At 38.6% G+C, this 14,826-nt stretch overlaps 1 protein-coding gene across 2 annotated transcripts in view; it reads left to right on the top strand.

The window, feature by feature from the left end:
- The window catches only part of arhgef18b (rho/rac guanine nucleotide exchange factor (GEF) 18b), a 42,601-nt gene that overhangs the window by 23,442 nt on the left and 4,333 nt on the right, over positions 1-14,826 (top strand). For both annotated transcript variants that reach the window (XM_084116209.1, XM_084116210.1), the window contains 15 exons: positions 113-219; positions 370-510; positions 622-872; positions 2,210-2,335; positions 2,431-2,548; positions 2,627-2,881; positions 3,369-3,445; positions 3,534-3,712; positions 3,801-3,874; positions 4,178-4,363; positions 4,532-4,657; positions 5,370-5,488; positions 6,069-6,131; positions 6,378-6,425; positions 8,462-8,941. In XM_084116209.1, coding sequence (XP_083972335.1) covers positions 113-219; positions 370-510; positions 622-872; positions 2,210-2,335; positions 2,431-2,548; positions 2,627-2,881; positions 3,369-3,445; positions 3,534-3,712; positions 3,801-3,874; positions 4,178-4,363; positions 4,532-4,657; positions 5,370-5,488; positions 6,069-6,131; positions 6,378-6,425; positions 8,462-8,941 — 2,350 coding nt within the window. The remainder of the gene's footprint in view (positions 1-112; positions 220-369; positions 511-621; positions 873-2,209; positions 2,336-2,430; positions 2,549-2,626; positions 2,882-3,368; positions 3,446-3,533; positions 3,713-3,800; positions 3,875-4,177; positions 4,364-4,531; positions 4,658-5,369; positions 5,489-6,068; positions 6,132-6,377; positions 6,426-8,461; positions 8,942-14,826) is intronic.

The following is a 14,826-nucleotide window of genomic DNA, read 5'->3' on the forward strand; positions in this document are numbered from 1 at the left end:
ATATTCATGTTGCATTTAGGTTGATTAGAAGTGTGAGGCTTATGTATCAATGCAAATGAAGAATGTGCTTTCATAATTACTGCAGCGTTTGCTTAGTCATGTTTTCTGGCAGCTCTATCGCAGGAGAGATGGACGAGGTTGACGGGTTCAGGCTGAAGCGCCCCGCTGACGACACTCTCTCTCTCGCCTCCACTGTAACCGATTCACTCATCGTTGAAGGTGAGGGGTTGATTTTAAAAGCCCAACAACACTGAGAACACCCAGAACGTGAGATAAGGTGTCGTGTGTAATTTACGACGGGTCGTGTAAAGCATTGAGCAACACTTTGTAATTCAGGATCTGAATGAATGTTGATCTGTGTGTATGCAGATGCTTATTACACCACAGTGCGAGGGGAGCTGGAAGCCATCGCGCAAGACTTCGAGGTGGAGTCCTGGAGTCTGGCTGTGGATCAGCACTTCTTAAAGAAATATTCAAAGGAGATGATGAAGAGACAGGATGTTATATATGGTTAGTGTTATTTACCTACCCACACTGCTCTTGGAATTTGTGCATTTTTATCTCTGTAAGTTGTCAAAGGTGTTTCCAGATCTTCTCTAAAGCTCTTCCTGTCTCCTCCAGAGCTCATCCAGACGGAGATCCACCACGTGCGGACGCTCAAGATCATGCTCCTCGTTTATGCTCGAGAGCTTCGGGAGACGCTACAGCTGGACGACAGGAAGCTGGACTGTCTGTTTCCTCAGCTGGACAGCCTGCTGGAGCTGCACAACCACTTCCTGTCCCGCCTCAGGGAGCGGCGCGCAGAGTCTGTGCAGCCGGGCAGCGAGCACAACTATGCCATCCATAAACTCGCAGATATTCTTATATCCCAGGTACATGCTCTAAATTTAGTGCCGTTGCTTCACACCTTCTGCTCTGTATTCCCTGCTTCATTTTTCCTGTTGTCACCCGTTTTCCATATGCTTCCCGTTTCACATTTCCTGTCTTTTGCTTCCTGCTTCACGTTTCACGTATCCTGTTTTCACACTTTTGCCCCACGCTTCCAGCTATTGTCATACTTCCTGCTTCACACTTCCTGGCCTACATTTCCTGCTTTATACTTTGTCACACTTTTTTCCTAAACTTCCTGCTTCACCTTTCCTGTTTTAGGTTTTTTGCTTCAAACATCCTGTTGTCACACTTTCATCCCGCACTTTCTGCTGTTGTAAAGCCCAACATTTCCTGCTTCCTACTTCCTGTCATCCCCCTCTTGCCTTAAACTTCACTCAACACATTTCCTGTCTTTTGATTCCTGCTTCACACATCCTGTTGTCTCACATTTGCCCCACACTTCCTGCTGTTGTCATACTTCTTGCTTCACACTTCCTGGTCTACATTTCCTAAACTTCCAGCTTCGCCTTTCCTGCTTCAAACACCCTCGTTACATTTCCTGTAACAATAGAATGTTTTATGCACTTCTTTGCTTACACATCCTGTTGTCATGCTTTCACCACATGCTCACTCCCACAATTCCTGCTGTTGTAAAGCCCAACATTTCACATTTCCTGACTTTCGCTTCCAGCTTCACACATTTTGCCCCACATTTCCTGCTGTTGTCATACTTCCAGCTTCACACCTCCTGGTCTACATTTCCTAAACTTGAAGCTTTGCCTTTCCTGTCTTACGCTTCCTTGCTTACACATCCTGTTGTCACGCTCTCACCCCACGCTTATTCCCACAATTCCTGCTGCTGTAAAGGTCAACATTTCACATTTCCTGACTTTTGCCATACTTCCTGCTTCACAACTTCTGTCCTATATTTCCAGCTTCATGTTTCCCGTCTTACACTTCCTGCCCTACACTTTCCACTTCATATTTCATGTATTTCGCCTCCTGCTTCAAACATCCTGTAATATTTCCTGCCTTACACTTCCTGCTTCATATACTGTTGTTACACTGTTGTTGCTTTTGCTTCTTGGTTCATACATTCTCTTGTCGCCTTTCCTGCTTTACATTTCCTGCCCTACACTTTCTGCTTCACACATGCTGTTGTCACAAGTGTGAAAGCAGGAAGTGTTGGACAGGAAGTGTTACAACAGGAGGTGTGAAAAGCAGGAAGTGTTGGACAGGAAGTGTTAAGTGTGAAGAAGAAAACATTGGGAAGGAAGCAGGAAGTGTGACAAACAGCACATGTCAAGCAGGAAGTGATTTTGTGTGCATCTGGTTTTAGTTTTCTGGAGTGTTTGGAGAGCGAATGAAGGAAAGTTATGGGGATTTCTGCAGTCGGCACACTGAAGCTGTCAACAACTACAAAGAGCAGCTGCAGAGCAACAAGAAGTTCCAGAACCTCATGAGGGTATGTTGAGATCTTATACGTCTCAATGTTGCTAACATTTGCTAGTTTGTCCTCAGCACTGCTTTGAATAATTCTCTCACCTTATTGTTTTTTAGAAAATAAGTAATCTGTCAATAGTGCGGCGGTTAGGTGTTCCAGAGTGCATCTTGCTGGTGACACAACGAATCACCAAGTATCCTGTTCTTGTGGAACGCATCCTGCAAAACACTGAAGGTTGGTCATTACTGTAAATATATCCATTATGAAATATTATGAATGGGCAAGGTTATAAACACTTTTTTCTCACTCCAGCCGGGACAGAGGAACATGAAGGATTAGCACAAGCTCTCGGTCTAATCAAAGACACCATAGTTCAGGTGGACGGCCATGTCAATCTCTACGAGAAGGAAGCACGGCTAAGAGAAATCGCTTCCAAGATGGAGCCCAAGTCCCACGGGAAAATCAAAGATGGACGTGTCTTTCGTAAGGAGGACCTTTCTCAGGGCCGCCGCAAGCTCTTGTACGAGGGCTTGGTAAACTGGAAAGCAGCATCTGGTCGCCTCAAAGGTATTATGAGAATAATTTGCATACATAGGTATAAAGCCATGGGTGATGGTAAAAAAAATAAGATGGGAGGAAAATGCTTTAAATTCTCTCTTTGAGAAACTTTGCGGTTGCTCGCAAATATGTTGTGATAGTTTTTCCTCCCACCTCATATAATTTCTATGTTTCTTGAGGGAACGCAATAGTTTTGTGAGAGAACGCAAATGATTTGCGAGAGAATGGCAAATTTCTTGGGGGAACGCAATACTTTTTCCTAGAGAGTGCAAATGTTTTGTCAGTAAACACAAATGTTCTTGAGCGAACGCAATACTTTAGCGAGATATCTCAAATGTTTTGCGAGATAATGCAAAGTTTCTCCGGGGAATAAAAATACTTTTTGCGGAAACGTTTTCCAAGCGAATGCAAAGTTTCTTGGTGGGAATGCAAATGCTTATTTAAGTCTGTGTGGTTCACAATTGACAATAGAGATTCTTCTTTGCTTCCGTTGCAGATATTCTAGCTATACTTCTTACCGATGTTCTCGTCTTGTTGCAAGAAAAGGATCAGAGATATGTGTTCTCAATGGTGGTGAGTACGATATGCACTTTGTTTTTGGTTCATACAGGATGTGAAATTGTTCATCTTAATCCACTCATCTGTGTTGTTTCTCTGCCAGGACAACAAGCCATCAGTTATTTCACTGCAGAAGTTTATCGTGCGAGAGGTGGCTCACGAGGAGCGGGCCATGTTCCTCATCTGTGCCTCCTCGAACGAACCCGAGATGTACGAAATCCACACTGCCTCGAAAGAAGACCGCAACGCGTGGATCACCCACATCCGTCAGGCCGTGGAGAGGTCTGTGCCCGTCTATAACCACATTAGTGTCAGTATTTACTTCTATCAGCATTTTTTTAACCGTTCTTCCTTGGTTCCTGTCCATCAGCTGTCCACATACAGAAGAGAGATTGTTTAGTGAGGAAGAGGAAGCCAGAGTCACCCGGTTCAGAGAGTTTCAAGGTAAATGCCACATGTGCTCTGTTTGTTTCGTAAATCATGACATTTGTTTTGTTTTTTTGCTCATTTTGATGTTTTGTGATGGCTTTTTAAGAGCTTTGAAGGATCTTTTGTCACTAGAGGGCGCACTTGCATTTTCCTATTGAAATCTTGCAAATCCTGTATCTTTTCTCAAAAAGAAGAGAAAAATAAAGTATGTTTCTATATTATTGTGTGTGTGTGTGTGCACAAACCTGACAGTAATGACATTGCTTTAAAGATTTCTAAAGTTTTTTTTTTAACATATTTTACTGTCATTTTCTGTAGATCGCCTGACGTTAAAGGACGCTCTGATCGTCCAGAGCCTCACGGAGAAGCTGCAGTTGTTTGCAGAGCTGGCTGAGTCTGTGGCCGGTCTAGAAGACGCCAGCTCTCGCTCCCGTCTGCTTCTGCGGGGTGACACCTCCGACCTCCAGCAGGGGGAGAAGCTGCTCAAAGGAGCCATTACTGAAGGTAACATCTGAGAAGCTCACATAGGTTCAGGGCCTGAATAATAATAACTCTATCAGTTATTAAATGTCTTTAGCACTGGCATTATGATGCAGTCTTGCATCTGAAAGCAAACGAGATTGTTTAAGAGCTAAGTGTAGTTAGTGAAGCTTATCTCTTGTCTTTCTGTAGTGGAGAACCTTCAGAACCTCCTGACATCTGGAGCTCGGGAAACTTCTCCACAGACTGAGGGGAACCAGAGTCCGTCCTTGAGTTTGCTGCCACGCAGAGCAGACACATTCGGCGGATATGATAAGAGTAAGAGCCATTACATACGATTAGACACGGATTATACATGTTGCATTAATGGGGATTAACTGAAGACTCATTATTGTTGTTAGATATCTACACTGAACAAAATTATAAATTCAGTTCACGGGCAACAGCTCTGATGGACATTCCTGCAGTCAGCATGCTAATTGCACGCTCCCTCAAAACTTGCGACATCTGTGGCATTGTGCTGTGTGATAAAACTGCACATTTTAGAGTGGCCTTTTATTGTGGCCAGCCTAAGGCACACCTGTGCAATAATCATGCTGTCTAATCAGCATCCTGATATGCCACACCTGTGAGGTGGATGGATTATCTCGGCAAAGATAATAGTGCTCACTAACACAGATTTAGACAGATCTGTGAACAATATTTGAGAGAAATAGGCCTTTTGTGTACATAAAAATAGTCGTGTTTATAATTTTGTTCAGTGTATATTCATTGCGTATTTGAAAGGCTTTGCATCCCAATTCGCAAAATATCTGTGCAATGCTGTTGGTAAGATGTCTCACATCATAATATATTGAAAATAGTGCTTGAAATGTTCCCGGATACTCTTCAAATATGTGTGCATGCAATCTTTTGAGGCCTAATTACCCACAATATCCGTCAATGACATGTTTGTGGCGTTAATGTGCAATTCTATTATGTACCATTCCAATGTAAGTTTGTAAACGGGTGTATTTGTGTGTTGAATCAGACGGCAGTATTAAGAAGAAGGTTCCCGGAGCGTCCGGCAGGTCCAGGGACAGGAGTCAGAGGGCCAGCTCGGATCCGCTGCTCAAAGAAGTCTACGCGTGTCAGGACCAGGATGAGCCGGTGAGAAAACCAACATGCCAACATTTGCCCAACACATGACAGGAACATGCCCGTGTTTACTAAACCAGGAGAGTGACATCAGATGATTTGGGCAGGAATTTTTGGGCAGTTTTTAATATAATACAATTAAATAAATTATATAGTAAAAAAAAAAATATATATATATTTATATATATATATATATATATATATATATATATATATATATATATATAATTTTTACTATATAATTTATTTAATTGTATTATATATTCAATTAAAAAATGTATAAACATACAACATAACAGTATATATATACGTTATCACCATTTTTTATGTTGGAATTTGAATGTGTCATAGTGGATTAATTTAAAAGAAATTAAATAAAACAATAAAACAATATTAATCAAAGAATCCAAGGTTCAGTAATATATGAAAATAAATATTTGTTACTTCAATTAACTATTACTATAATAAAATAATACATTACTCGTCTACCATGATAATGTCTTTGAATTATCTTCATTTGGTGGATTTTTTCAGCAATTATTGATACACATAATATAATTTTTCATTCATTTTAATCTGTCGTCTCTCTCAGGACGAGGCCTCCTCACCCGGCTGCCGCAAAATGTGGTCCAGCTGTAAATTTCCAGAATCCGAGGTGAGAGCACAAATCAATTTGGAATTGAGAAGATTATGTCTCCCTTTGTTTCCCATGAGATAAAAGGCACATATTGTTTCTCACACACCTCCCAGTACATATCTGAGATGGTAACCTTTGCGTTCACCGCACCTAATCGGCAGTTAAAGCAGCAATACTTCATTTGGCATGAATGTGGCATTGTGTCTCATGAGATTATTGAATCATCCTGCCAGTAATGTTGCCCTTGTTTTCCTGTTTAACCAGTTCTATGAGCGAGTGCTGCTGCTGTCCCAGAGGCTCTACAGTTTACAGGTACAACACACTGATCAGTGTCACTCAAAACGCATACTGTAATCGTAACAGATAAAATCTAAATCTTGTCAGCTTTCTCATGCTGTGGCCACATTTATTTGTGGGGTGTTCAGATGTTCACAACATCTGGAATATTAAAGTTAAACAGCTGCCTATCTTTCATTGTCGGTTCTTTTATTTGTATTTTTCGTTTATTTATTTATTTAGTTTGCTCTTTGTTCTTTTGTTTGTTCGTTCATTCATTTGCTCATTTGTTCATTCAAATTATTTTCTGATTTGTTGATTCATTTTTTGTTTATTCTTTGTTCTTTCTGTGTTCTTTTGATTTCCATTTGTTCTCTTTCGATTTGTCGTTTTATTTATTCCTCCTTTCATTCTGTTTTCTTCTGTTCTTTAGTTTATATATATATTATATATATTTGTGTGTGTATATATATATATATATTAGGGCTGTCACTTTACATTCGAAAGTCGATTGCACAATCGATTGGACCAACCAATGCAAGTTTCGAAAACGAAAATAGGGAATCGATTTTAACGGTCTTTTCTCGGAGCGCGTCCAGCTCGTCACGATACACCCGCAGCGAACGCGCGTCACACAGCAACTGCAGGCTCTGACAAACACGCATAACAGCAAATTATACTTCTGCATAATGTGTCTCTTTTTACTACAAAACTGTGAATTCTGCCGGTATGCAGACAGTCTCATGCATACAGATACAAATTCGGGCTACGCGTCTACAATCGCCTACGTAGGCGAAATTTGTTTGACATTTCTAATCGTAAACACAGCCATGTTGAAGACTGAGGTAATGTTTTTCATATGCTATGGCAGTTCACTCTGCTTATTGTTTTTCGAGAATGTTGCATTCCTGTTTGTCATTGTGTACGAAACTTCACGCCAATAAATCATCAGAAATATTGCAGACTTGTGTGCGTCTCAAGCGCCCTCTTTACGTTCGTCTTAATGCCTGTTAGTTGTCCGTGGATTTGCCCATATTTTGCGTTTTAAATTGGAAACGTCTTTAGACATGGAAAATCGATTTTACAATCGATTCAATGAACACTTATGTCTCAAAAATCGAACAGGATTTTTTCACAAAAGTGACAGCCCATATATATATATATATATATATATATATATATATATATATATATATATATATATATATATATGTACACACAAACAAAAAAAATAGTTTATTCTTTCATTAGTTTTGCTTTCTTTTGTTTGTTGTTTGTCTCTTTCTCTGTTTTTATTATTATTGTATAGTCTTTTTTTTCTTTAATTTATGCTGTTTTCTTTTTTGTTCTTTGTCACTCTTGTTGTTTTCTTTTTTGTTCTTTGTCACTCTTGTTTTCTTTTTTTGTGTTTTGATTTTTGCTTTTGTTTGTTTAATTTGATCTGGATTTTTTTTCTGTTACTCATTTGCTGGTTTGTTTGCTCTTTCTGTAGCCTTTTTTTCTTTTTTCTAGCCTTTTGTTCATTATTTTGTTTGTTCTTTCAATTGTCTTTATTTTCTATCTTGTCTTCATTCATTGTTTTAATTTCTGATTTGATTTTTATTTTTACTCTTTTTGTTTGTTCAGTTTTTTTTATTAATTTGCTGTTTTGATTTGTTCTTGTGATAGTCCGTTCTTCTTGCTCTTTAGTTAATTTTCTTGTATATTTTCTTTGATTCTTTTGGTTCTGTTTGTTTGTTTGTTTGTTTCTGTTTTTTATGCTTTCATTTGTTCTTTTTGGGTGGGGGGGGATCTTTTTTTCATTCAGTTGTCCCTTTAATTGCCGCCTTTCCTTCTTTCTTTCTTTCTTTCTTTTTTCTTTCTTTCATTCTGTTTTCATTGCATTGAATTTACATTCTTACCAGACACTTTCTTACCAAAGCGCTTTCCAATACAGTGCACAAATCATGTTTGAGCAAATACAAGGACAGGCAGCTGAGAGAACACAACGCTTGCTTAACTAAGCCTTAGTTACCAGGAAGCTCTCAACAACTATCCAAACATCAAGTCTTTTCTGTCTCCTTCCCCCTCAGGCCATAGTTTCTCAGCAGGACAGCCACATCGAGCTCCAGCGGGCCTCTTTCCTCACCGCCGAGCGGGACCGTCCCGGAAGCCGGAACCGCGGCACCGACGTGCTCCTGGAGCAGGAGAAGCAGCGGAACCTGGAGAAGCACCGCGAGGAGCTCGCCAACTTCCAGCGGCTGCAGAGCCAGCATCGGCAGGAGCAAAAGCGCTGGGAACGGGAGCGGGACAAGCAGCGGCGGCAGGCGGAGGCAGACCAGCAGCGGCTGAAGGAGAAGGAGGACGAGTGTCACCGGCTGGAGGCGCGTTTGGCCGAGGACAGGCAAGAACTGGAGAGGCAAAGACAGACGTACCAGCAAGACCTGGAGAGGCTGAGAGAGTCCACACGTGCGGTCGAGAAAGAGAGAGAACGTTTGGAGCAACAGAGGAAGCTGAAGAAGCACAACACGGTGCCGAATACTGCAGCTCTGTACGCACAGGAAGTTGGACAGGTGAGATGCCACCTGACTCGAGTTGTTCTCCACAAGAATCTTGGTTCTCTTGGATGGCCACAAAATCTAAAGCTACTTAACAATCTGAAGTTACTTTAGACAGGTTTCTAAATACTTCCTAATCATCATGCCGGTTCGACTAGTTGAGACAAAAATGTAAGATTACACGCAGAATATTCAGGCTTAAACTAAAACTTAGCGTTCTCCAAAAAAGTTCACCCTTGAATGAATAATTAAGTATCCAAACAATTGTTTTTATGTTTAGCAGCATGGTCAAATATTTTGCCGTTTTGATTTGTTTTGAAATCTTTATTGTACGTGTTTCCAGAAAGTTTGGACCCGGGTTTATTTGCATATCTAGGCCTACTGTTCAGAAGTTTGGGGTCTGTAATGTTTTTTAAGTCTCTTAATCTCACCTGGCTGCATTTATTTGATCAAAAATACAATAAACGGTAATATTCGGAAATATTATTACAATGTAATTGTAATGTAATGTAATTATTATTACATTATTTAAAATAACTTATTTCTATTGCAATATATTTTAAAATATAATTTATTCCTGTGACGCAATGCTGAATTTCCAGTCTTCAGTGTCACATGATCTTTCAGAAATCATTCCAATATGCTAGGGCTGCACAATTAATCGAATTTCTAATCGCGATTGCGATTATGGATGCCACGATTACGTAATCGTTCAAAGCCGCGATTACAAAAAAAAAAAAAAAAAAAAAAATCCACTCTGCGTGCATTTAGAGCATGTTATGAGAGGCGAATCACAACTACTTCACAATAGGAACTACCAGGCAGTGACATGTGTAAGTATTAAAATAAAAAGAATTTCACCTCAGAAAAACGGACGTTCCTGTGACAGTCATGTCAGCCGTTATAGGCTAACTGTGTTCGTAGCGCACACTCTTAAATCGCACGCGCAAATGCGGCGGCGCGCGCTGTGAATAAAATGCAAAGGAAACTACGAGCATGCTACGTTGTAAATTAGTAAGTCACGAAATAAAAGTAAAATACCAATAAATCATGTTACTGGTATGTCGTGTGTTAGCTAAGAAGGATTTGCATGCAGGGATGATTTTCATTCTATTCACCAGGAGCAGTTTCCATGTTTCATTAACAGTTCTTGTTAATATTGTGTATTCACCATGGTAACTGTTGTTTCAATATTAACCCCAAAATGCCACTTTATTTTCACTTTGTGTTATTTTTGATATTTTTAAATGACTGGTGGCTCATACCAACATTGTATTAACAAAAGCTAGTTTGGGACTGCTATTTAATAGATTTAGCATCTATGCTTAATGTTTATTTCTCAGTAGTCTTTACTATTAGTCATATTCTTACAATTAATGTGTATGTTAAGTAAAGGGGGACAGTGTGTGTGTTCACAATTTTTAAGTAAACATGTATAATAATATGTCTATATATGTCTACATATATATGCACGTCTCTCTCTCTCTCTCTCTCTCTCTCTCTCTCTCTCTCTCTCTATATCTATATATATATATATATATATATATATATATATATATATATATATATATATATATATATATATATCCAATGTAAATTGTGATAATCGTAATTAATAATCGCAATTACTATTTCAAGGGAATAATCGGCAATTATGATTTTTGTCATAATCGTGCAGCCCTACAATATGCTGATTTACTGCTCAAGAAACATTTATTACCAATATCAGTGGTGAAACCAGTTGTGCTGCTTCATATTTTTGCGGAAACCGTGATTTCTTTGATGAACAAAAAGTTCAAAAGGAGCAGCATTTATATGAAATGGGAATATTTTGTAACATTTTAAATTTCTTTACTTCACTTTTGATTAATGTAATGCATTTTTGCTAGATAAAAGTATTAATTTCTTTAAAATAAATCTTACTGACCACAAACTTTTGAACTGCTAAAGCTAAAGACATCTTTATAGTTAAAGTATTTCAATGATATTCAATATTTATCTCTATTAATGGCTTGAATTATTTTTTAGTCAGAAATGATAACCATCAATTCAAACAAACGGCCATTGTTGTTAAAAATACAGTAAAATATTTTTTAAATAAATGTTTTTATGTACCAATATAACAATACACACTAATATAAATTAATATTAATTTATAGTCATATTTTTAGCAATACCTTATGAAACGATTGCTCAAGGAATCAAACTGAGCAACATTGAAGTTGAAGTCTAACTCGAATCTGTCATGAATATTTGATACATCGCCCAGCTATTCAGGGAAATGGGAGCTGGCATTATACATGAAATTAGCATGATGTCACCTCTCCGCTCTCTTTCAGTGCCACACGTTATTATAAAAACAAGGTGTAGGTGTGCCAGCTGAGAGCATCTGCCTTTCCCACGGTCTCCTTTCAGCTTCTCTGTACAGGACAATCTGTGGGAACAATGTGGCACTGTGTGATTTCATAGCAGTGGCTTTGCTGATCGACCTGCCACCCTGCCCTACCTGTTTGCTGATGAGCCTGCTAGATTACCCAAGAAGCTCTATGGGAAAAAAAAGCAGACACTCGGTCAAGCGTTGTTTGAACAGTCTCATCCGGCTCACAGAAAAGCCTCTGTAAACAGCGTAGAACAAAAGCCACATATTGTGCGATTTCCAGGTCTCGGTACTGAAACCATCCCATGCATTTTTGTTCAACAGTTTGACTAACTCCATCTGTTTGTGGTCAAACTCAGGAATTCTTCGTGATTTCCTTCAGTCACGTTAAACTGATATGAGCGACACAGCCTGTCTTGTCTGGTTGCGTGTGCATACTTGATGACTAGCGTCTTTCATTTTGACAGATTCCTCAGAAATGAACGCTGGACAAGGCGTCTTTCAATCTCCGTTTGAACATGGCTGTGGAACCTCCAGAAACGGGGAACTTTCCTAATGGGCCGTAATGCTGTGACGTTAGCGATTTTAATAGGCAGTGACCATACGAAACGCATTCCAGCCACGATCAATTACAATCAGTGTTAGTCATTTTATAACATTAAGGAGGAATGCGCATTTAAAGTTTATGGTCCGAAATCAAACGACCACAGCCGGGCGTGTGTTTGCACTGCTGGGTTACAGATGAGCGTGCATCAGTGCTTTAGTGGAGAAGAATGCACTTTTCATAATTAACTAGTCATCGAGTTGTCAAAATGACTAGTTGACTAATCGGTCTTAAGGAAGCCCTGTATTATTTCCTTTATTTAGTCATGTATGCGGTTTCTTGAAGGGATAGGTCACCCAAAAATTAAGAAAATTCTGTTTTCATGTATTCACCCTTATGTTGTTTCAAACCTGTATGAGTTTCTTTCTTCTGTTGAACACAAAAGACATTTTGATTAATGTTGGTAACCAGACAGTTGATGGTAGCCATTGACTTCCATAGTTTTTTTTTTTTCTTACTATGGAAGTCGGCTGTCGTCAGAAGCTTCCCCCTGACAGTTAGTTGCCGCAGCTCATTGTATGTGTTTGAGGTCACGCAGGCATGTCCGGTCATGCCTGGCCTTGTCAGATTCCCTGTGATCTCGGCTTATCTCTGGTTAGTTCTGCAATGAGTCCATAGTAACCGTCTGTCCATGGTGCCAGGCTACAGTCCTCGTTTAAACACATAACATATAGTAGAGATTTATCACGACAAAGCTTATGCTTTTCAGTTCATTTAGAACGTTCTAGTTTCATATGAGCGCTTGTGAGTGTTCATTGAATTTGTTATGACCTAAAAACATTAAAATGAATCAGATTGTCCAGCACATGGACAAAAAATTTTGGCTAGTCGTTTTTACGATTTCTGTACGATTTTATGGTTTCCTAATTGTGTCGTTCATCTTTGTTTAGAGTTTCAACCGTTTCCTGGACTAGTTTTATTATCCGCTGTATTGTTTTATTATCCATCTCAGTGTTGGCTGTCATGTCGGATATATTGGGGGTTGTTTGACCTGGATGAGACCTGTTCTTTTGTTACTGCCTTTAGTCACTTCCTTTTGTTAAACCAGGGCTCAACTCTTAAGATAACGTCGACTTTTGGTCTTTCATGTGCTGCTTATCTGTCTTATCTCTCTCTCGCTCGCTTATGCAGTGCAGGTCAAAAGTTTGAAACAATTAAGAATTTTTAATGTTTTTTTAATGTCTCTTCTGCTCACCAAGGCTGCATTTATTTGATTTAAAATACAGTAAAAACAGTAATATTGTGAAACATTATTACAATATAAAAAAGCTGTTGTCTATTCCAATATATTTTAAAATTCCTATGATCAAAGCTGTATTTTCAGCATTATTACTCCAATCTTTAGTGTCACATGATCCTTTAGAAATCAAAATAATATGATGATTTGCTGCTCAATTGGTACTCAATTTTTATTAATTGTCCTTATTATGATTCTTATTATTATCAATGCTGAAAACATTTTTTGCTGCTTAATATTTTTGTGGAAATCATAATTTTTTTTAGGATTCCTTGAATTGAAAGTTCAAATGAACAGCATTTATTTGAAATAGAAATCTTTTGTAAAATTATAAATGTCTTTACTGTCACTTTTGATGAACTTGCATTATGCATTGTTGCTGAATAAAAGTATTAATTTATTTCTTTAAAAAAATAATCCTTTTTACCCCAAACTTTTGAATTATAGTGTATCACAGTTTACACTAAAATATGAAGCAGCTCAACTGTTTTCAAAATTGTTAATAATGATAATTATAATGTTCTTTAAGCAGCAAATCATCATCATATTATAATGATTTCTGAAGGATCATGTGACACTGAAGACTGGAGCAATGATTCTGAAAATACAGCTTTGCCATCACAGGAATAAATTACATTTTACAATATATTCCAATACAAAACTTTTAATTTGTAATAATATTTCACAATATTATACTGTATTTTTAATTAAATAAATGCAGCCTTGGTGAGTTGGTGACTTCTTTCAAAAAGATTATTCCAAACTTTTGACCGGTAGTGTATTCACTCAATTTGGACGTCCAGCTTTTCAAAGGAGGCAACTTAAATATGTTTTGTTTGAGCATATTTTTTGTTGAGTATATTTTGCTTTTGTAAGATTTATATTCCACGTTCCTGTTTCCAAGGATTTGTCTTTGTGATGCTTCATCGTGAAGTAAAAACACCCAACACAACCCTTCAGAAACAGGTATTTAGCACCATGATTTAAGAGCCACGTTTCCAGCAGCGAGACCTTCCGTCCAGCCCTTTTACAGCACAGTTGCTCCAAATGAATATTTGCTTGAAGTATCCAGGGAAGTCTTGAGTTGGGAAAACCGCAACGTATAATTACCTGCTAGCACCCTTTCATTAATACCAGCGCTGGAATGCAGCCAATCCTAATTGTTTATGTGATGTCAGTCAAGTCTTTGTGCCGAAAACCTTGCACATTTTTACGCTCTGGAAACCTTATATTTACTGAAGGCACCTTAAGGACTGGAAACAATGGAGCATCTGTGTTGGAATCCCAGCGTTTGGGAAAACTAACATGGTTCAAGATGATGTCGCCCTGGGCAAGTTGGAGAAGGTCAGGCTTTTCCAACCTCTAGATGATTGACAATTCCAGAGGAAAATGTTTGGATGTTCTCCGAAACAGCATTTTTGTCCCTTTTTGGGTGAAATTATGGAAATTGGAGGGTGGAATTGTGACTTTCTTAAGCATGATGAACAGATTCAGGAGGGCGGCACTAGTTTCATCACATCTTAAGGCGTGAAGAAGATTGGCAATCTTCTCCACACCTTTAAGAAGAACGGGACATGATTATTCAATCTTTTCCGAGTGTGTTGATAACGTCACGGTTAATTATTTGAACTCCTTGCACACATTTTTAAGTTTTACTTCTAGGTACTTCCCAGGAATTGCAT

This window comes from Abramis brama (assembly GCF_963993115.1).
Source record: "Abramis brama genome assembly, chromosome: 6".
Taxonomy (NCBI): domain Eukaryota; kingdom Metazoa; phylum Chordata; class Actinopteri; order Cypriniformes; family Leuciscidae; genus Abramis; species Abramis brama.